The 21,846-nt window shown below is 44.3% G+C and overlaps 3 protein-coding genes across 18 annotated transcripts in view; 2 read left to right on the top strand and 1 right to left on the bottom strand.

Moving 5' to 3' along the window:
• CDC23 (cell division cycle 23) overlaps positions 1-6,447 on the top strand; it is a 30,243-nt gene extending 23,796 nt beyond the window's left edge. The window contains exons 10-16 of the mRNA XM_054488825.2: positions 1,441-1,594; positions 1,710-1,829; positions 2,137-2,212; positions 2,539-2,600; positions 4,200-4,278; positions 4,354-4,473; positions 4,951-6,447. Coding sequence (XP_054344800.1) covers positions 1,441-1,594; positions 1,710-1,829; positions 2,137-2,212; positions 2,539-2,600; positions 4,200-4,278; positions 4,354-4,473; positions 4,951-5,121 — 782 coding nt within the window. The 3' untranslated portion in view covers positions 5,122-6,447. The remainder of the gene's footprint in view (positions 1-1,440; positions 1,595-1,709; positions 1,830-2,136; positions 2,213-2,538; positions 2,601-4,199; positions 4,279-4,353; positions 4,474-4,950) is intronic.
• KIF20A (kinesin family member 20A) lies at positions 6,436-15,148 on the bottom strand. Of its 2 annotated transcripts, none has more exons than XM_063665230.1 (19): positions 14,863-15,148; positions 14,220-14,405; positions 12,562-12,651; positions 12,345-12,464; positions 11,615-11,753; positions 11,303-11,490; positions 11,087-11,216; positions 10,714-10,908; positions 10,496-10,607; positions 10,321-10,389; positions 9,972-10,115; positions 9,673-9,838; positions 9,400-9,564; positions 9,130-9,269; positions 8,881-8,983; positions 8,368-8,566; positions 8,026-8,117; positions 7,563-7,785; positions 6,436-7,000 (listed from the first exon to the last, which is right to left on the bottom strand). In XM_063665230.1, the coding sequence occupies exons 2-19, from the start codon at positions 14,382-14,384 to the stop codon at positions 6,984-6,986; spliced, it is 2,457 nt and encodes an 818-aa protein (XP_063521300.1). In that variant the 5' UTR covers positions 14,385-14,405; positions 14,863-15,148; the 3' UTR covers positions 6,436-6,983. The 2 variants fall into 2 exon arrangements, with proteins under 2 accessions (XP_063521300.1, XP_054344799.1); XM_054488824.2 differs by having other exon boundaries at positions 7,648-7,785.
• A 96-nt stretch (positions 15,149-15,244) lies between these two features.
• Positions 15,245-21,846, top strand: part of BRD8 (bromodomain containing 8) — a 39,012-nt gene continuing 32,410 nt past the window's right edge. For all 15 annotated transcript variants that reach the window (XM_063665220.1, XM_054488818.2, XM_054488816.2 and 12 more), the window contains exons 1-2: positions 15,245-15,470; positions 16,402-16,498. In XM_063665220.1, the coding sequence (XP_063521290.1) occupies positions 16,436-16,498 (63 nt within the window). In that variant the 5' untranslated portion in view covers positions 15,245-15,470; positions 16,402-16,435. The remainder of the gene's footprint in view (positions 15,471-16,401; positions 16,499-21,846) is intronic.

Here is a 21,846-nt window from a genome sequence, read left to right as displayed (position 1 = left end):
ACCAGTTGATGTAAGACAGATGGCTTTTATACTTTCTTCAGCTGAAATCTTTTACTTCCACTTTTTAAGACCAATGAGAATAGAACTGCTTTGATTCTTGTGTGAGAGGGAAACTTAGAGCACTATATTTTTTTTTGGAGACGGAGTTTCGCTTTTGTTGCCCAGGCTGGAGTGCAATGGCGTGATCTTGGCTCACCGCAACCTCCGCCTCCTGGGTTCAAGCGATTCTCCTGCCTTAGCCTCCTGAGGAGGTGGGATTACAGGCATGTGCCACCATGCCCAGCTAATTTTGTATTTTTAGTAGAGACCGAGTTTATTCATATTGGTCAGGCTGGTCTCGAACTCCTGACCTCAGGTGATCCGCCCGCCTTAGCCTCCCAAAGTGGTGGGATTACAGGCGTGATCCACTACTCCTGGTCAGAATGCTACCTTTTTAACCCTTGAGGTACCTGGGTTTTTTTTTGAGACAGAATCATACCTCTTTTTTTCCTTTTTTTTAATAGATGTTGTTTTGCTCTTTTACCCAAGCTGGAGTGCAGTGGCACGATCTCAGCTCATTGCAACCTCTGCCTCCCAGGTTCAAGCGATTCTCCTGCCTCAGCTTCCTGAGTAGCTGGGACTACAGATGTGCGCCACCACGCCCGGCTAATTTTTGTATTTTTAGTAGAGACAGAGTTTTGCCATGTTGGCCACGCTGGTCTCAAACTTCTGACCTCAGGTGATCTGTCCACTTTGGCCTCCCAAAGTGCTGGGATTACAGGCATGAGTCACCGTGCTCGGCCTGGGTACCTCTTTAGAAACCTAGGCTCCAAGGAATATAGTTTGAAAACCACCGATGTAAAGCATAATCTAAGAAAATGTGTATATAGGCCAGGTGTGGTGGCGCATGCCTTTAATTCCAGCACTTTGGGAGGCTGAGGCAGGGAGATTGCTTGAGCTCAGGAGTTTGAGACCACCCTGGCAACATAGGGAGACTGTCTCCACAAAAAAATTTAAAAATTACCCCAGCTTGGTGGCGTGTGCCTGTGCTCCCAGCTACTTAGAAGCCTTATGTGGGAGGATTGCTTGAGCTCAGGAGGTTGAGGCTGCAGTGAGCTGTAATTACACTACTGCATTCCAGCCTGTGTGACAAAGCAAGACCTTGTCTCAGGAAAAAAAGAGAGAAAGAGAATGTGTATATAAATGCTGTATCCAGTTGATATTAAAAGGAATAAAAACTTGCAGTGTTTAAGAATACTTTTTTTTTTTAATCAGAATGTGTGACAGATGAAATATATTTCCCAAGGGAATATTTCCCTTTTGTACAATTTGGGTGTTTTGCCAGGACTTTAGAGGGAATGGGTTATGGTTTCACGCCCATTTGGTGGAATGCTATCTATTTTAATGGACTTTTATTTTTACCTTTCTGATTATTCATTTTTTTGTTTGATTTTTAATCAGGCAATTATTACAGTTTACGTTCTCAGCATGAGAAAGCAGCCTTATATTTCCAGAGAGCCCTGAAATTAAATCCTCGGTATCTTGGTGCTTGGACACTGATGGGACATGAGTACATGGAGATGAAGAACACGTCTGCTGCTATCCAGGCTTATAGGTGATTATCTAGAGGTGGTGAGGTAGAGCAGATTGCTGTGGTTAGGAGCCTCTAAGCCTGCAAGTTGCCAACCTTGATCCTGCCTTCTTAACAATGTGTCTTTTCCATTTCTTAGACATGCCATTGAGGTCAACAAACGAGACTACAGAGCTTGGTATGGCCTTGGGCAGACCTATGAAATCCTTAAGATGCCATTTTACTGCCTTTATTATTATAGACGGGCCCACCAGCTTCGGTAAGCCTGGTCACATGACAATGCGTCTGATATGGGAAGGGCTAATAACTTTTTTTTCCTCTTTTGATAGCTATTGACAAATCACAGTGGATGGTTTTGACTCTTGGGGATCTGAGTTTAAAGTTGCTAAATGCTGTTTGGTGGGTTAATAGTATAATTATGAACACAAAGTAATCTATTATATGGAGCATCAGGTTAAAGACCAGTTGTTGGCATAGATTTGAAATAGTGGTGTACTGGTTCCTCAAGGGAGAACTTCAGTTTCTGTAAAAAGTCTTTGCTCAGACTGCCTGTTCTTCTTTCTCAGACCCAATGATTCTCGCATGCTGGTTGCTTTAGGAGAATGTTATGAGAAACTCAATCAACTAGTGGAAGCCAAAAAGGTACCTTAAACTGGGTCCTGAAGAATTTGAGTGGAAATCTGCTGTTTAGATGAAGGTTGGGCTATCTGTGCTCTAATTTTTCTCTTTTTCTGATCTAGATGCATAGGAAAGTCTGAATATTTATAGATACATAGTCTGAAAGCAAAGCTGGGCCAAGGTCATCAGTGGGAGTGTCATTGTGTAGCCTAGACCTATCAGAACTAGTAAAAATGTCTTGCATTCTATAAATCTGAACTTCTGGGAGGCTTGCAGGGTCTTAATCTTCATATGATTTAGTTGTGGCACATGGGACAATGGTCAAAATGACCAGTTTATTTTTTTGACAGTGTTATTGGAGAGCTTACGCCGTGGGAGATGTGGAGAAAATGGCTCTGGTGAAACTGGCAAAGTGAGTGAAAGGAGTGAAATGCTATTGATATTTCTGTTGGCTTCTCTGGGATGGTGGGTCCTGCATGCTCTAGAGCCTCCCATCCACCCATCATTCTACATGGGTGTAGGGATATAGCAGGATGTGTGAATGCTGGTTTGTGAATGTAGCCATCTTGTCCCTAGAGAATGCCACTTCTGGCCAGGTGCAGTGGCTCATGCCTGTAATTCCAGCACTTTGGGAGGCTGAGGGAGGTGGATGACCTGAGGTCAGGAGTTCAAGACCTGGGAGGTGGAGGTTGCAGTGAGCCGAGATCGCGCCATTGCACTCCAGCCTGGGCAACAAGAGCAAAACCTCCATCTCAAAATAAAAAAAATAAAAAGAGAATGCTACTTCTCTTGAAGGAGGGCAGTTGCTTTCCTATTAAAGCAAGAGATCAAGATTGATTTGAAGAAAGGACACATTTTTGTGTCAAAGCACTCTAGGAAAACTACTTTCAGTATTAATTTCCTGATAAGGGCCAGAAAAATTAGGAATAACTCAAATAGTAGGCAAAGAGGTTCTTAAATGTAAAGAGGTTCCTGTCTGGATTCTTAGGAAAAAAAATTGAGTTGCTTGGTATCTTTTTTTTTTTTTTTTTTTTTTTTGTAATTTACAGATAGGATCTTGCTGTGATGACCAGGTTGGTCTTGAAGTCATTGGTCTCAGCCAGATTAGAGAGTAGCTAGGATTATGGCCCTATGCCACCATGCCTGGCCACTTGTTATCTTTTTTTTTTTTTTTGAGACGGAGTCTTGCTCTGTCATGGAGGCTAGAGTGCAACCTCTGCCTCCTGGGTTCAAATGATTCTCCTGCCTTAGTCTCCCGAGTAGCTGGGATTACAGGCGCTTGCCACCACACCTGGCTAATTTTTGTATTTTTTAGTAGAGACAGGGTTTTGCCATGTTGGCCAGGCTGGTCTTGAACTCCTGATCTCTGGTGACCCACCCGCCTTGGCCTCCCAAAGTGCTGGGATTACAGGTGTGAGCCACCGTGCCCAGCTTTTTTTTTTTTTTTTTTTTTTTTTTGAGTCAGAGTCTCACTCTTTGACCCAGGCTGGAGTGTAGTGGTGTGATCTTGGCTCACTGCAACCTCCACCTCCCGAGTTAAAGCAATTCTCCTGCTCCAGCTTCCTGAGTAGGTGGGATTACAGGCATGTGTCACAATGCCCGGCTAATTTTTCTATTTTTAGTAGAGATGAGGTTTCACCTTGTTGGCCACGCTGGTCTCAAACTCCTGACCTCAAGTAATCTGCCCTCCTTGGCCTCCCAAAGTGCTGGGATTACAGGCACGAGCCACCTTACTCTGGGTATTACTAGATAATTTTTGCAAGGATGTATTACCTAGCTTAGATATTAATATTTACTAACTCTCCTTCCATCATTAGCAGAGTAATGATTCTAAGCTTTGATAACAGTAACTATCACATCCAATACTATTCTAGTTCCAAGAGTGTCATTTATGTCAAAATTGATACTTATCTGTGTATTGTTATTTTTTTGGTCTTATGTACTTTTACCTTTTTTATCACCAAGTTGCTTTGGAATATCATTGGTACTTAAAGACCAGTTTCTTTTGTAGGCTTCATGAACAGTTGACTGAGTCAGAACAGGCTGCCCAGTGTTACATCAAATATATCCAAGATATCTATTCCTGTGGGGTATGTATCATACCATGAGAATTGTATTGCTGATATTATTACTGTCACCTCAGTCATTTTGCTTTCCCTTTCTAGGAAATAGTAGAACACTTGGAGGAAAGCACTGCTTTTCGCTATCTGGCCCAGTACTATTTTAAGTGCAAACTGTGGGATGAAGCTTCAACTTGTGCACAAAAGTGTTGTGCATTTAATGATGTGAGTATCAGTTCTTTAATAAAAGGTTTGAATTTTAGGCTAGAACATAAGATATTTAAGTGGAAAGCCTACCTTGGCCAGGCGAGCGGCTCATACCTATAATCCCAACACTTTGGGAGGCTGAGGCAGGAGGATCACTTGTGCCCAGGAGTTCAAGACCAGCCTGGACAAAAAAGGGAGAGCTTGTCTCTACAAAAAATAAATTTTGCCAGGTTTGGTGATGCATGCCTGTGGTCCCAGCTACTCAGGAGGCTGAGGTGAGAGGATCACTTGAGCCTGGGAGGTCGAGGCTGCAGTGAGCCTTGATCACACCACTGCACTGTAGCCTGGGTGACACAGCGAGACCCCATCTCAAAAAAAACAAGCAAGCCTACCTGCCTGCCTTGATCTGTGGAACTTGTATAACAGCATCTTAATAACTTGTTTTTGAGACTAGCTTTGGACATGTTTTGAAACATTTCCCTGACTTTGTTGCAGACCCGGGAAGAAGGTAAGGCCTTACTCCGGCAAATCCTACAGCTTCGGAACCAAGGCGAGACTCCTACCACCGAGGTGCCTGCTCCCTTTTTCCTGCCTGCTTCACTCTCTGCTAACAATACCCCCACACGCAGAGTTTCTCCACTCAACTTGTCTTCTGTCACGCCATAGTTGGCTACTCTCAAGCCAGCACATTGTTAGACCCATCTTAATTAAGCCTTACCTCCATGTAAAGAACAGCACGTCTGTTCGAAGGACCTCAGCTCGTTTCTACAGATGGCAACAGCTCCATAGGGACAGCTTGTATAATTACCTTCAGAGGCCAACTGACAGAATCCTGGCAGGAACAGACATTATCTTGCCAGTTAGAAGTACTTCTGTCTCACTTATGTCCAAAGAGTGGCTATAGATCTTGGCCTTCTTCTCTGAATGCTTTTTTTTTTTTTTTTTTTTTTTTGCCCCCAAGAAAATCCCTTTTATAGCACTTTAGCACAGGCAATGCTACAGGAACAAAGTTTCAATGCTGCTGAGAGTGAAAGAAAGGAGGAAAGTCTGCCACTCTACCCTGAGCTGGCAGTAGGGCACTGAGTACCCTAGGAAGAAGTCAGAGCAATGGATACAAATGACCTTGCTCTTGGATTTGCTGAGCATGATCCCTATTCTGATGTCAAGAGATTAGGTTTAAATGGAATAGAGTTATCCATTTGTTCTTACTCTCTAGGGAGACAATCTTCCAAAAGTTTTGGGGGGTCTTCTAAAGCTTTCAAATTGGAAGTAACTTACTAGAGTTGAATAAAAGAAGGGCAAAAATAATCTCACAGAGCTTGGAACTGCTGATAGCCCTTACTGAGGGCAAAAGATGGCTATATTGTTAGCTATACTCCTACCAAAGCAAGCAAGGAGATAGGATTATAGTAATTTCACGGACATTTGGAAATAACATTTGTGATTATACAGACAAGAATAAACTCACTTCAAGCTGGTCTGTTTTAATAAATTTTCAATGTAATTGTCTATTTTTTTCCCTCCCATCTGCAACAGAATACATTTTTTTCAGCCTTTATCTAGATGAGGTAAAGGGAATCATTCTTATGGTGCTCTTGGAGAGTTTCAGGCCTGTGCATGTGTATACAGCAGGAGGTAATAAGCTATAATGTCTGCTGTAATATATTTGCACAGTAGATGCTATGGATCATTCTGAGCTCAGGGTCCAGACTTTATTCTTATTCCCAGAATTTTGTGTTACCTTTTTAGCTTCTAACATATGACACTTCATCTTATATTAAGGAAGGTTTAGAATATCTAATACGACTTGAATTCATTTGTTACTAAGCCTTCTTAGGCAAGCTGTATACTAGTTACTGGTCTCCACTGCCATGCCTTTTCAAGGTTCCCATGGTCCAAAATGATGTTTGATTCTTAATTTTTCTGTCCCTTTTATAATTTGTTTTAATGATTTTGCTACATTTGGAATTCAATAAAAAATGTGAACAATAATATCTTTAATATAACTGTTTTTGTGTGCATAGAAACCATATAAGTAAATTAAAAAAAAAAAAACATGAGATTACATAGGTGGTTATAATACAAAAGTGGGAAAAAAGCTAGTGTCTGAGTATTGCATCCTGGATATAATTCCTGATATATGGTAAAGCATAAAAGAGACCTGTTTCTTCAGGAGAGTAGCTGACCCACCTCAGGACCATGACTGCTCTTCTCTTTCCCCATAGCCTTAGTACTTTTTGCCAAAAGGCCCAGATTTGAGTAAAGGGGAGCGCCGTGAGCGTAGGATCCGGGCATAAGGGCTGCAGTCTGTTGAGCTTTGGCAGGTTGGTGTTCGGGGAAGCAAATTTCGAAGGAATGGTTTCTTCCCTGGTGGTTGTTGGTTTGGTTGCTGATTTTCCTGGTTGGTACCAAGGCGCTTTTTGGCAGAAACCTGGCCTTGGAGTTTTAGCACAGTATGATACTGCTCAGCAATACATGCTGCCTTCTTCCGAAGGTCAAGTTTCACTAGCACCATGTTGTTCTGCAGTTCAGCCAGAGTCTGGTCCTAAGGAAGATCAATAAAGTTATAGAAAACACTTTTGTCTGGTATATTAGAGAAACGAGAGGGCTAAGGGTAATACATACCATCCATTACTAGTTACTAACAACTGTTTCTTCAAAGATTAAAACTCTTTAAGGTCGGAGCTTATAATTGAATAAGGGGACATTTTCTGAGAACAAAACATAAGCAGTGCTGGATAGGACATCTTCTAACACATAAGGTAGTATGAGCTTGAGTAAATTTAATTTCTAAGTGCGTCAGTCTCTAAATGTCAAATTAAATGTTGAGTTTAAGATATACAATTTTAACATTTTAATCTCTCTGGAATCAGGATGCATCCTACTGATGAGAAATATCATATCTAAATTGTTTCTTTTTTCTTAGTAGTACATAAAATAATGGTTTCTTATAATCAGTAGCATCTTAGATGAAATATGACAGTAACTACCTCCCTAAGGTGGTTGTGACAGAAAATGCCTATAAATTACTTAGCACAGTGCCTGGTACTTATTTTTATTTTGCAAATATACTGCTCTCACTATAAATTCAGCCTAAAAATCTTTACCTTTTTCTTCTGGTCCTCTTTCCTTTCTCACATATGCACTGGAGTGGGCTGGTAGGACAGAAGTGGGTATATAGTTTGCCCTAACCTGTTTGATTAAGATGTCATCACAAGTGGTCAAGGCTTGACGAAGTTTTCCTGCCCCAGTGCTGTGGCAACAAGCTCTCTCTGCTGATTGGAGAGACTCGCCAAGTTTCTGAAGCTCTGTCCGCAACAGCCTTATATTCTGAAAAAGGGGAAGTAGGAATCATGTTGTGGCCAAGAGCAACCAGGATAATGATCTGGAGGGGTCAGGTAGCCATTTGAAGAGAAGTAAAATTAGAAAGGCTAGTCAGCTGAGTGAAATAGCCACTCTCCAGAACTGTGCACAAAAAACATCTTGTCTTCACATGAACCAGTGATAAGGAGTATTGGATGTGGGAAATTGCCTTAGGTAAGAGTTTGGTAAACAGAGAATGGTAATTACCTTCTGGCCCTCTTCTAACTTCTTGTCCACATCAATGGTGAAGGGCTTGGCTGAGGGTGGTGGTTCTAACATTTTCTGATACTTATGCAACTCTGAGGGAAGGAAACAGGAAACTTAAAATATGTGGGGTTTTTTTAGCCTTGGACTAACCTCTTTAACTGAGTTAACAGTAGCTTGCAGCAAATATAAAAAGTGAGGCTATGTGTATCCTAGATTGAAATGTCAGGGGGATGTAGCTTGCAGTTTAGGAAATTATGTTAGAGCAGGAGTTAGAAGGCCTGGGTTTGAGTAACAGCTCTTCCCTGAACCACTGTTATGTTTCCTGCCTGTCTCTTTCCTCACCTTCAGTGGTGGAGTTTAGCTCTGCTTTGCACTGCTGTAATTTAGCTTTAACCTCCTGAAGCTGCTGGGTGGAGGCAGAAGCTGCCAACCTTTGTGACCGCCGTAGGGCCAATTCAGACCCTGATTGCTGATGGGCCACTGACTGTTGTCTGGCTTCCTGCAAGAGAGCTTCTAGCTCTTCAATCTTTTCATCCCGCTCCTAAGAGGGAAGCAGAGAGCACAATTCTTTGCAGAGCCAGAAAAATATTGCTAAGACAGATGACTGAACAAACAAAGCACTTGTGACACTGATCCCTTGAAAACCTGTTGTTAGCACTTAATACGATTTTCTGGCCAACTAAACCCTTAATCAATTCACCAAACATAGATTGAACCCAAAGCACTATGGGGAATAGAGAAAAGGGAGTTATATATTCCTGCCCTTACTGGAGTAGTTTATAAAATCTCTTTACTTCCGGCAAGCTAGTGATGGAAATCTGAGCAGCTAATTGGAGCTGGCTCAGGGCAACTCACCTGAATCTCTTCTTGGTAAAAACTTGTCAGTGACTCCTTGAGGATATTTAGTTTTTCTTCATACATTTCCTCCAATAGTTCCTTTTGGGTGTCCAAATGTTCACTGTCAGAAACAGGAGAAAAGAGAAGTTTCTGAAGGTTCTGAGGAGTGAACTTGGGGAACAGATCTTGAGGCACAACTCCACCTAACTCCTTACTTCCCACCCTCTGTCCCAGGTGACAGAGCAAGAGGGGTCACTCAGCTAGTACCTGCACCACTGTTCCCGCTGTTGCATCTGTTCTACCATCTCATTGCAAATTTCATCTCGGAGATGCATCTCCAGCTGTAGCTTTTCCTGTCGTTCCTTCAAAAGCAGTGTCTTCATGGCTTCCACCACTTGTAGGAGCTCCTAGGAGAGACACACATGTCAGAGGTCATCAGATGCTCATGCCCTCAAAAGGCACAAGCCCACCTGGAAGGCACCATGGAAAAATGTGTAGCTACTAAGCTGCTACACTAAAGCTTTCTTGTATTCTCACCTCTTTGCCATACATGGAGATGTCAGCTTCATTTTCAATATCATCATCAAGGCCTGTGTCTGCCTTAGCCCCTTTCTCTAAGCTGGGGGATGCCTGAAGACTATGTTCCTTGATGAACGAGTGCAGGGATGGGAATCCCAGTTGCATAGGTGGGGCATGCACAAGCTAGAGGGAAAAAAAATATCTTTTTTTGACTCCATAAGTAGTCCCTAGGAGCTTTCTTAGAGTTACCAGTTCCAAGTGAGCACACCCATCACACCTCTAGCTTCTCACCTGGCTAGCAATGGCTGAGAACTTGGCCACATGAAGAGTTTCATCATAGGTAGATGCACAGGGATTCACATTGACAATCATGCAGGAACGGCCTCGGCCTGTGAAGAAACCTTGGAACACTCGAGTCAACTTGCTGTCACGGAAGGGAACCAGGTTCTGCTTTGACCTGGCAGAGAATCAGAGATAACAGAGCTGTGAGCAGAACACCAGTCCTTTGGGTATCCTAGCACCATCCCCAGTGGTGACCAGGCACTCTCTTAGCAAATTGCAGAGCCCAGGGATTATAGTCAAAAGCTCACCGGTTCTGCTGGTTTTGACGAAGGGCAGCAATACAGCGGCCCAGGGTGTGCAGAGAGGTGTTAATGTTTCCTGCTTCCTTCAACCGTTCACCACTCTTCTGATCTTTGCAGCGCTCTGAGCCAGCCAGATCACAGAGTGACAGCCTAGAATGATGCACAGGATCTGACATAAGGGCCTCACATGTTATGAGCCTTCTGGCCCTTTGTATAATTCTGGAGAGGGGACGGCCCACTAAGAATCTCTGTACCCAAAGACGGAGAACACGTAGTTCCCCTGAGGACCTCCTCCATGCTTTCCCAACTATCATTTATGGCCAAGAAGCCCAAATTTCTAAATGGATAAACTTACTCGCTGATCTTGGGGACTATATCTCCTTCCCCCTGAAGGTGTAGGATCCTGATTGAGAAGATGCTGTGACTGGAAGTTAAGAAAAACAAAAAGTCATTGCACATTTTCCATGACCAGGCAGAGGACTAATGTTTCCTGGAACACAGTGAAGAGTTTATTCTTACAATCTACTCACCTGCGGCTGGAGTTCTGGTTGAGGTGGGTGCTGGCAAAGCTCTGGTTCTTACGACCCACTTTCAGGAGCTTCCAGGCCTCCTCAGCATCTTGCACATGAATCCAGTTGAGATCTGGGGCCAAAGGAGAAGGGTGTCAGATGGGAACATCCAACTCTTTTGCCAGTCTCTCCCCAGTTGCCCTCCAGGGTTCATGCCAGCTTCCCCCATGTTTCTTTACCTTTCACATAGGGATTGCCATTTTGATCCTCGCACAGTCGCAAAGTCTGCCTCTTGCGCTGTTGGCTAGGCGGTTCTAATAGGTCATAAAGCAGTTCATTGTATATCTCAAAGAATGAGATCCAGACAGAGAAGCGAATGTTTGCCGGGACAGGTACTGGGGCAGTGTCTGGCTGTGCCCATCGATGACTTGTTTCTGGAGAAGAAGCCAATGTATAGGGCATCAACCTAGAGCAGTTCATCTCTCTTTTGGCCTGCAGAGGCCTTGGAAGGCAGACCTCAGATTGCAACCTCTGGTCTGTACTCCCAGCAGCTATTAGGAACAGGGAGTGAGTTCCTACTATTTCTTGGCAGAACCCAGTCATGGTACGTACCATCCAGCTGGCTACTGCTGGTACACTGACTGATAGAAGAGAGCCCAGCAATGCCACTGTCGAAGCTGGTGCTGGTACCTATCCGACTTTCGATGTAGACACTCCTCTTCAAGGAAGTGGACAGCTCCTCCTGGAGGGGCACAGGGAGAAGGTAAGCACAAAACTTCCTGAGATTTGTACCCCCTACCCCCACTGCCATGGATACCAATGCTTTACCTCTTGGAGGCCTCCATTTAGCAGGGACAGCTTCTTCATTTCCTCCTGTCGGATCTGCTTGCTGTCTAGCCAGATTACCTCATTGGAGAGCAAGGGTTTCAGATCAGGTGTTGGATGAAGTTGGCCTTGGAGGCTATTGAAGATCAGCGCCAGGGACCGGGGGAGAATCCCTCCATCCTTGATGGTACCTGGAGGCATATGAAAGATGGACAGCTGAGACAAGTACCCTTCTCCCCCTAACTCAGAGTCTCAAAAGGTAAAAACAACATCATTACCAGCCAATCAGGAATCCCGTGAAGCCTTACTACTCACCTTGAATCGTGTGGGTCTTCCCTGAGTTAGTGACTCCATATGTATAGATGAGCCAGTTCTGCCCTTTGAGTACATCCTTTACCATCTCCTTCACAGTTAGGTTGAAGAAGGATGCCTGTCCCACTTCTGGCCCAAAGATCTAGAGAGAGACCCCAGTATTTTAGAGGCCTCTCCTTCATCTCCCACTTGCCTCCTGTGCAGAGCCAGCAGATATATTCCTTCCTGAGTGGCTGGCTCTGGAGACCACTCAAGCAGCTTCTTCCTGCAGTGCTGCTGGCTGTTCCCTAAACATTGAGGACTCAAGCACTCTTTGCTAGTCCATCTTTCCACCAAATCAACAAACACTTAAGGAATGCTATGCCCTAGGCCTGATACTGCACACACAATGGGGCAATATAATGGCCCACAAGTATGGGCTTTGGAGATACATGGATCTAGACTCAGGTCCTAACTCTACTAGTGACTAGCTACATGGCTTCAGCAATATTACATTCATTGAGCCACACTATCCTTATGAGGAAAATAAGGAAATAATGATAATAACAATAGAATTTTTCAGAATTGATATACATATGTTACTTGACACATTGACTAACACATAACTAGGGCCCTCAAAATTGTAGGTGTGCATATACAAGGAACTCACAGGAAGAGAAGCTTTCCCTCTAAAGAGGGAATAAAGTTGCCCTTACATGTTGGTCCTTTGTTCACAAACCAGTACCCTCCATACCTGGGAAAAGGTGAACCTGTGTGTGGCTTGGCCAATTCCCCGCTCATTGCTCTTCAGGGCAAAAGAGTCCTTGGGTGCTTGTAGAATAAGGGTCTCCACATTCTCAATACGGACACAACCCTGAGAAGGGAGAAAATACAGTTGTCACAGAAGGCATTCCTGGGAATCTTTTGTACTGCACCATTTCACCTTAAATCCTCCCTTCTCAGACACTTACCTGATCTTCCTGTCGTTCCACCTCTGAAGGTAACAAGGGCCTAACCCTCAAGTATACTTTCACCTTCTCCATACTGTCCTCAGATGGAACCTGTGGCAGAATTCCAGCCCAGAACCATAGATTAATTTCAGCAGTTACCTCCGAGCAAATGGGCAAACAGTAGTTTCTAGGAACTATGATAACACTACCCCATTTCACCTCAAATGTCTCTGTGCAGCTACTCTTTGGTTCCACAATCATTCCAACCCACATGGACATTTTTACTACTTTGTCACCCTTCCCTGTCTCGTCATTATCCTGCAAACGGGGCTTGCCACACCGATGATCTGAGTTAGTATTGACTGGTATGAAAATTAGTATGTGATATTAAAGCAAAGCAGAGGCAAACACACTTGAATTTGAGTCCCAATTCCATGACTTAGTAACTATGAGACCTTGAACTATGAGTTCTTGAAATTCTTTGCCTCAGTTTCCTCATCTGCAGAATGGGGTTAATAATAGCACCCATGTCATTCATTCAACAGATACTTAGAGGCCGGGTGCAGGGGCTCACACCTGTAATCCCAGCACTTTGGGAGGCCAAAGATGACAGATTACCTGAGGTCAGTAGTTCCAGACCAGTCTGGCCAACACAGCAAAACCCCATCTCTACTAAAAATACAAAAATTAGCTGGGCTTGGTGGTGGGTGCCTGTAATTTCAGCTACTCAGGAGGCTGAGGCAGGGAGAACTGCTTGAACCCGGGAGGTGGAGGTTGCAGTGAGCAGAGATTGTGCCACTGCACACCAGCCTGGGCAACAGAGCGAGACTCCATCTCGAAAACAAACAAACAAAAAACCCCCAGATATTTAGAGTGCCTACTATGGCCTAGGAACTGAGAAGCTCTGATAGTCCATAGTGAGAGACATCATCAAGGACCATGCTCTCATGGAACTTTATAAGTCTCTAAGAGAAACTCTATAAGAGCACAAAATGTGACAATGTATGTTAATGTTTAGCATAGGACCTAGTACAGTGTTTCTCAACCAGGGTCATTTCCACTCCAAGGGCCATTTAGCAATGCCTGAAGTGCCTGAAGACATTTTTTGATCGTCACAAATGGGAAGGTACTACTGACATCTAGTGGGTAGATGCCAAGAATGCTATTAAACATCTTACAATGTACAGGACAGATCCCTACAAGAACTGTCTAGCCCCAAATGTCAATAATGCTGTGACTGAGAAACGCTGGCCTAGCAGGAAACCTACAACAAATTGAAGCTATGGTGATACTATTAAAAACCTGAACATACATTCCACTTACATAATGCCTATATGACCTTGTGCAAATTATTTAGCACAACTGGGCCTCAAGGCAAAGAGAGATAACTATTATTCCCTGAAAGATTAACTGAGAGCATGCACTTGAGGGTATTTCATTAATGCAATGCAAATAATAGTTCTTCTGGACACACAACTCTTAATTTTTGTTTTACTTGTCATGCCCTTAATTTTTTTTTCTTTTTTTCTTTTCATAGCCATTTTGTCCTAAATGCCCTTAATTTTGAATTGATCTCAAACCTTTAGGATTGCTAGTCTTTGACCTCATACTACCCTGTATGGACAATTATTGGCCTGAGGATATCACTTTCTGCCCCAGCCACTCCCCAGTTCCTTTACCTGCTGCTTGTCCTCTAGGGAGGTAGAGATGACAGAGCAATCTGATAGCAGGTTCTTGCGTACCACAGACCCCAAATCTGCAGCTGTGGACTCAAACATGGGAGAAACTACGACATCGTCATCGGACAGCAAGCCCGCTGGCGGAGAAAGGATCCCTTGAGACATGACGGCAGGGGCAGCCTAGGTCTAAAAAGAGACCAAAAAGTGGGCAGGGAGAAGAACCTTTAGGGACAGAAGGGGCCGCGAATTTTAGGTAATAAGTCCCTTGCCCCAGGACACCGGGTCCCGCTTCCTACTTCCTTTCCCCTCCAATTATCGGCAAAGGGGAAGGGAATGAGAGAAGTTCACTTAGTGAACAATTGAGAGAAGTTTGAGGCGGCATTTCTGAACGCGAACAGAAGTCCACAGAAATCTGGCTCCAAAAGCAGAAGGCCACGTCTAAAGTAGGGCACCTCGCCCGCCGGTGCTGTGGAGGTGGTGTCAGGATCCCTCGGCTCCTTCTCTAACCTCACCCCAAGGACCACCGTGAGAACAGAGATGCAGCATTAAGAGAAAAACAGATGGCTGCAGCTCCGATTTCTTAAAGCCTATTCCGCGCGGGCAAGAGCTGGTAACCCGGGCTCCAGCACAGCCGCACACTCACCCGAAGACGTGCCACTTGCTCCTCCTGGGGTACCGGCTCACTCACACCTAGTCGCCGAAGCTGGACTTTCGCAGCCGCAGAGCACAACTCCGCCCACGAGGTGCAGCTTTGTTACAGATACAATATTTTAAATTACGCGCTGCGTTCGTTCGGCCAATCAGATAGGGAAGCCTGCAGCTACCAATCCGCGTAAGGAAAGGGGGTGGGCCAAACTGCAATTCCAGTAGTTCGCTTCCGCTTGACCTCTCAGATCTAATGTGGGTCCGGGTTACCAACTGTCGTGGGTTCGCAGTTATTTCGCCTGGGATTCTTCCAACTTAACCCTTTTCCTTGAACCTTAGACATTTCTTACCTAAGAAGCCTAAAGGAAATCTTGAGGCTTAAGCCGCCAACTCCTTTCCTTCCTTAGCAACAATCTTAATAGGAGTGCACAGGATAACTGGTTTAGGGTGCTTGCTTTGTCTTAAGGGGAAAAACGACATTTCCCAGGAGGCACCGCGAACCAACGCCGGTACACTATTTCCCAGAATTCCAGGGTTTCGGCCCTACCAGACCTTCTCTCCTCAGGGTTGGAGACTTCGGGGCCAAGATGGCGACGGGAACGGGCAGTGAGTATCTGAGCAGGTTTTGCGTGAAAGGCCTTTGTAGATCCGAGGCTAGGCACCATATTTTTGTTACACGCTTAGGGAGTGGGAGAAGTGGTTTGCTTGAGAGCCCAGGGTTTTCAGAGACCTGCACTCTACAGCATCGTGAAGACCAACGTTTGGGGGCCCAGAAATCTGGGGTCTTGTTTCTCAGGGAGGGAGCGGAGGTGTGAGAGAAGCAGTTTAGTGAATCCTAGTGTGTTAGGAGCTCTGCGGGTTAACCGTAAAAGCACTCTAGAAACTTGGGCGTGCAGACGAAAAGATGTTATGAGCCAGACGGAGTAACCGGCACGTCAAAGAGCCATTCATTTTTTTGTCGGACGTTTGTGAGGCAGTGGAAGTGGGGTCTTTTAACCATGAGCTTTTCTTGCCACTCAGGAAATTGCATCTCGGGGATTTCAGCCATTTTTCGTTTTTTGGACTGAAAAGCTCTTTTACGCCCGACATTTGGAGTAGAGAATCTGAGAGAAGTAAACAAGTTTATGCTAAGAGGGAGGCGGGGTAGTAGAAGGGGCTGGCCACTCGGGTTCCTGGGAAATAAGCCCTGAATAAGTTTAAACTGGAATAAAGTCCAGTGTTCTTAAAACTGGGCTTTTAGGGAGAACTGCCTAATCTGACATTCCCTGTTTTTTAATAAAGTGGAGCTTCAAGCCATGGCGTTTTAAGAAATAAAATGTTAATAATTCACATGCAACGAATAGGTACCACGGTCACTGGTGATATTTCACTTGGAGAGGTGAAAATCAAGATTTGGTGATAGTAGCTCACTTTGTCCTAACAAATTGGAATGTTTTGTATTAGGCTTTTAGTCCTCTTTTTGGGGATTTTGGAGCTTGGCACTACAGTCTCAGTGGTTGTTTCCAAGGCTTTTTTTTTTTTTTTTCCCCTTTCCCAGAACACAAGCTGCTAAGTACTGGCCCCACAGAGCCATGGTCCATCCGAGAGAAGCTATGTTTAGCATCTTCTGTCATGAGAAGTGGAGATCAAAATTGGTAAGGTATCTAGGATGTCAGCTTTTCTGGGTCTTAGAAATTGTTAGATACTTTTTCACATTGGTAGATTTCTATAGTTAATCATATTAAGCTGTAAGTAGACTTTCTTTTCTTTTTCTTCTTTTTTTGAGACTCAGTCTCGTTCTGTCGCCCAGGCTGGAGTGCAGTGGTGCGGCCACGCCCAGCTAATTTTTGTATTTTTCAGTAGAGACAGAGTTTCGCCATGTTGGCCAGGCTGGTCTCGAACTCCTGACCTCAGGTGATCCGCCCACCTCGGCCTGCCAGAGTGCTGGGATTACAGGTGTGAGCCACTGCGCCTGGCCATGCCTGGCTAATTTTGTATTTTTAGTAGAGACGGGGTTTCACCATGTTGGCCACGATGGTCTCGATCTCCTGACCTCATGATCTGTCCACCTCGGCCTCCCAAAGTGCTGGGATTACAGGCGTAAGCCACCGCGCCAGGCCTTTTTTTTTTTTTTTTTTTTTTGAGACAAGATTGCACTCTGTGGCCCAGGCTGGAGGGCAGTGGTGTGATCTTGGCTCACTGCAACCTCCATGTCTGGGGTGCAAATGATCCTCCCACCTCAGCCTCTTGAGTAGCTGGGACTACAGGTGCACACCACCATGCCCAGCTAATTTTTTTCTATTTTTTTGTAGAGATGGGGGTTTCATCATGTTTCCTAGGCTGGTCTTGAACTCCTGGGTTTGAGCGATCCGCCCACCTCAACCTCCCAACCTACTGGGATTACAGGTGTGAGCCACCAGGCCAGCTGTATTTCTTTTTTTAAACAGCTTCATTGAAGTATAATTCACATACTATAAAATTAACCTACTTAAAATGTACAATATAATGGTTTTTAGTGTAGTCACAGTTGCGCAACCATCACCACAATCTAGTTTTAGAACATTTTACTTCTAAGAAAAACCCCTTACTCCTTAAGTGTCAGTCCATGTTGTCCCCTCCTCACCACCCCCAAGCAAGCACTCATCTACTTTCTATTAATTAATTAATTAAGTTGAGACAGAGTCTCACTGTCACACAGGCTGGAGTGTAGTAGTGAGATCTTGGCTCACTGCAACCTCCGCCTCCCAGGTTCAAGCGATTATCGTGCCTTAGCCTCCCAAGTAGCTGGGATTACAGCCATGTGCCACCACGAGTGGCCTGGCTAATTTTTGTATTTTTAGTAGAGATGAGGTTTTGTCCAGGCTGGTCTTGAAGTAATCCACCAGTCCTGGCCTCCAAAAGTGCTAGGATTACAAGTGTGAGCCACCATACCCAGCCAACTCTCTTGTCTCTGTAGATTTGCCTATTCTGGATATTTCATGCAAGTGGAATGATATGTGCTCTTCTGGACTTTGTTTTTTTTTTTTAATCACTTGACATAACACTTTTTAAGGTTCATTCTTATGTAGCATTTATCACTACTTAATTCCCTTTTTAGCTGAATAATAATCTGTTATATGAATATACTAAGTTTTGTTTATCCATCACTTGATAGAGAATTGGGTTGTTTCCACTTTTTGGCCATTATGAATAATGCTGATGATGTGCACATTCGTGTACAAGGTTGTGGACAGTGTTTTTAATTCTCCTGAGTTTTTTATTCAGGAATTGAAATTGCTGGGTTATGTAGTAAGTTTATTATGTTTGACTTTTTTTTTTTTTCCAGACAGTGTCTCACTGTCACCCAGGCTGGAGTGCAGTAGTGCAATCTTGGTTCACTGCAGCCTCTGCCTCCTGGGCTCAAGTGATCCTCCGGCCTCAGCCTCCTGAGTAGCTGGGACTACAGGCACATACCGTCACCCATGGCTAATTTTTGTATTTTTTGGTAGGGATGGGGTTTTGCCATGTTGCCCAGGCTGGACATTTTTTTTTTTTTTTAAATTTAAATGTTTATGTTTTTGCAGAAACGAGGTCCCACTATGTTCCCCAGGCTGGTCTCCAACTCTTGGCCTCAAGTGATCCTCCCAGTTTAGCATCCTGAGTAGTTGGGAATACAGACCCTTGCCACCATGCTTTGCTAATTTTTTGTTTTTTGTCGCTTGTTGCCCAGGCTGGTCTTGAACTCCTGGGCTCAAGTGATCCTCCCACCTTAGCCTCCTAAAGTGCTAGGATTATAGGCGTGAGCCATCACTCCCAGCCTAGAACTATCATCATTTTACCTTTCTCGGTATCAGCCCCTCACCCCGTTTCTTTTGCATCATCCATTATGAATTTAACTCTCTTGCCGCATTTATAAACAATTCAGTACTTTGCTGATTGTCATGCTTCCTAGCATTTTTTTGTTTTGTTTTTTAAATCTCATTTTTGAAGTAATATGTGGCCACCATAAAAACAAAAACACTATATAGAAAGAGCAATAGCAACAAAGAAATGGGTTAAAAACTTGAGTTTAAGGCCGGGCGCAGTGGCTCACGCCTGTAATCCCAGCACTTTGGGAGGCCGAGGTGGGCGGATCACAAGGTCAGGAGATTGAGACCATCCTGGCTAACACGGTGAAACACCGTCTCTACTAAACATACAAAAATTAGCCAGGTGTGGCACTGTGCGCCTGTAGTCCCAGCTACTCAGGAGGCTGAGGCAGGAGAATGGCATGAACCCGGGAGGCGGAGCTTGCAGTGAGCCGAGATTGCGCCACTGCACTCCAGCCTGGGCAACAGAGCAAGACTCCATCTCAAAAAAAAAAAAAACTTGAGTTTATTTTTTGTCACACATACAAGAAGTCTAGGCAGTCCACAGCTCTCATAGCAACTTCACAGTGACATTAGAGGCTCAGGATCTTCTCTTTCTGTTCCACCTTCCTCAGTGCATAGTTTATCTTCTGGTTATCTTATGGTTCATGGTGGCTGCTTGACCTTCAGCTATCACATCCTTGTTCCATGCAACAAGGAAGGGGGTTGGTAAGAAAGGTCACATCTCTTCCCTTTTAACAACTTTTTTGTGATATAATTGATGTGCAGTAAACTGCACCTTTTTTTTTTTTTTTTTTTTTTTGAGATGGAGTCTCACTCTGTTGCGCAGGCTGGAGTGCAGTGGCGCAATCTTGGCTCACTGGAACCTCTGCCTCCCAGGTTCAAGTGGTTCTCCCACCTCAGCCTCCTGTGTAGCTGGGACTACAGGCCTATGCCACCATGCCTGGCTAATTTTTGTATTTTTCGGTAGAGATGGGGTTTTACCATGTTGGCCAGGCTGGTCTTGAACTCCTGACCTCAGATGATCCACCTGCCTCGGCCTCCCATGTGCTGGGATTACAGGCGTGAGCTACCACACCCGGCCAGTGCACATATTTAAAGCATAAGACATGGTATTTTTGAAATATATATACATCTGTGAAACTATCCACAATTAAGGTAATTATTATAGTGTCCATTAACAGATGAATAGGTAAAGAAAAAATATATATGTATACACACACACACAATGGAATACTGTTGAGCCATAAAAAAGAATTAAATCCTCCATTTGTGATTCCATGGTTGAGTCTAGAGGATAGTATGTAAAGTGAAATAAGCCAGACACATAAAGAAATACCATATGATCTCAGTTATATGTGGAATCTAGGAAAAATTATAGACCTCACAGAACTAGAGAATAGAATGGGGCTGGGTGCAGTGGCTCACATCTGTAATCCTAGAACTTTGGGAGGCCAAGGTGGGGAGGTCGCTTGAGATCATGAATTGGAGACCAGTCTGGGCAATATGACAAAACTACAAAAAAACACAAAAATGTTAGCCAGGTCTGGTGGTGTGTGCCTATAGTTCCAGCTACTCGGGAGGCTGAGGTGTGAAGATGGCTTGAGCCAGGGAGGCAACATAAGAGACCCTGTTCCCTACAAAAAAGAAAATTAGCCAGGCATGATGGTGCATCTGTGACTTCTGCTACTTGGGTGGGGCTGCAGTGGGAGGTTGCCTAAGCCTCAGAGGTGGAAGCTACAGCAAGCCATGATTGTGCCACTGCACTGAAGTCTGGGTGACAAAGTGAGATACTGTCTAAACAAAAAACAATGTGTGTTTTGTGTGTGTGTGCGTGTGTGTATACACATATCACATATATTTGTATATGTGTATAAACTGAGCTCGTTTTTAAACAAAACAGGTAAACTGGTTTGAAATAGAATCTAATCTGTATATTTCCTCACATTTTTATTAGATAAATAGTGTTAAGAATCGTTTTTTTTTTTTGAGATGGAGTCTCAGTCTGTCACCCAGGTTGGAATGCAGTGGCATGATCTCTGCTCACTGCAACCTCCACCTCCTGGATTTAAGTGATTGTCCTGGCTCAGCCTCCCGAGTAGCTGGGATTAAAGGTGCACGCCACCATGCCCGGCTAATTTTTGTATTTTTAGTAGAGATGGGGTTTCAGCATGTTGGCCAGGCTGGTCTCAAACTCCTCATCTCAAGCAGTCTGCCCTCCTCGACCTCCCGAAGTGTTGGGATTACAGGCGTGAGTCACCACGCCCAGCCATAGAAAAATAGTGTAAGAATACTTGGGTAAAAGTTTTAAATTTTATTATTTTATCAGCAGATACTAAGTCATAAGATTCAAAATTATATGCAATGTCTTCCTCCCATTACTGTCCCCCGTCTACTAGTGTTAGCAGTTTCTTGTGTCTCTCCAGCAAAATTTTGTTTATGTGAGCAAATATTTTCTTTTTCCCCTTCGTCCCCCCCATTTTTTAACACAAATGATTATATACTATACATGCTGTTCTTTTTTTTTTGAATGGCGGAGGGGATGGTCTTACTCTGTCACCCAGGCTGGAGTGCAGTGGTGCGATTTGGGCTCACTGCAGCCTCTTCAATTCCTGGGCTCAAGGGATCCTCCCACCTCAGCTGCCCAAGTAGCTGGGACCACAGGCCGCAGGTACACACCACCACACCTTGTCGATTTTTTTTTTTTTTTTTTTTTTTGTAGGGCTGGAATCTCCTTGGGTGGCTTGAACTCCTGGGCTCGAGCTATCCTCCCACCTCTGCCTACCAGAGTGCTGGGATTATAGGCACGGTCCACTGCACACCTTGCATTCATTGGCTTTTTTTTTTTTGAGATGGAGTCTCACTCTGTCCCCAGGCTGGAGTGCAGTGGCGAGATCTCAGCTCACTGTGACCTCCACCTCCAGTGTTCAAGAGATTCTCCTGCCTCAGCCTCCCGAGTAGCTGGGACTACAGGTGCATGCCACCACGCCCAACTAATTTTTGTATTTTTAGTAGAGACGGGGTTTCATCATGTTGGCCAGGATGGTATCGATCTCCTGACCTTGTGATCCACCCGTCTTGGCCTCCCAAAGTGCTGGGATTACAGGCGTGAGCCACCGCGCCTGGCCATTCGCATCTTTTTTATTCCAAAGTTT

Source organism: Pongo pygmaeus, chromosome 4 (genome assembly GCF_028885625.2).
Source record: "Pongo pygmaeus isolate AG05252 chromosome 4, NHGRI_mPonPyg2-v2.0_pri, whole genome shotgun sequence".
Taxonomy (NCBI): domain Eukaryota; kingdom Metazoa; phylum Chordata; class Mammalia; order Primates; family Hominidae; genus Pongo; species Pongo pygmaeus.
The sequence above is the reverse complement of the archived record's forward strand: the minus strand, read 5'-3'. Positions and strand labels throughout refer to the sequence as shown.

Excerpts from the sequence above, each read along its gene's own strand:
- KIF20A (XM_054488824.2), bottom strand. The coding sequence starts at position 14,384 with ATGTCTCAAGGGATCCTTTCTCCGCCAGCGGGCTTGCTGTCCGATGAC. Across the intron at positions 8,984-9,129 it reads CAGCGGGAACAGTGGTGCAG|TGAACATTTGGACACCCAAA; the intron begins GTACTAGCTGAG and ends TGTTTCTGACAG. Across the intron at positions 8,118-8,367 it reads GCTAAACTCCACCACTGAAG|AGTTGCATAAGTATCAGAAA; the intron begins GTGAGGAAAGAG and ends TCCTTCCCTCAG.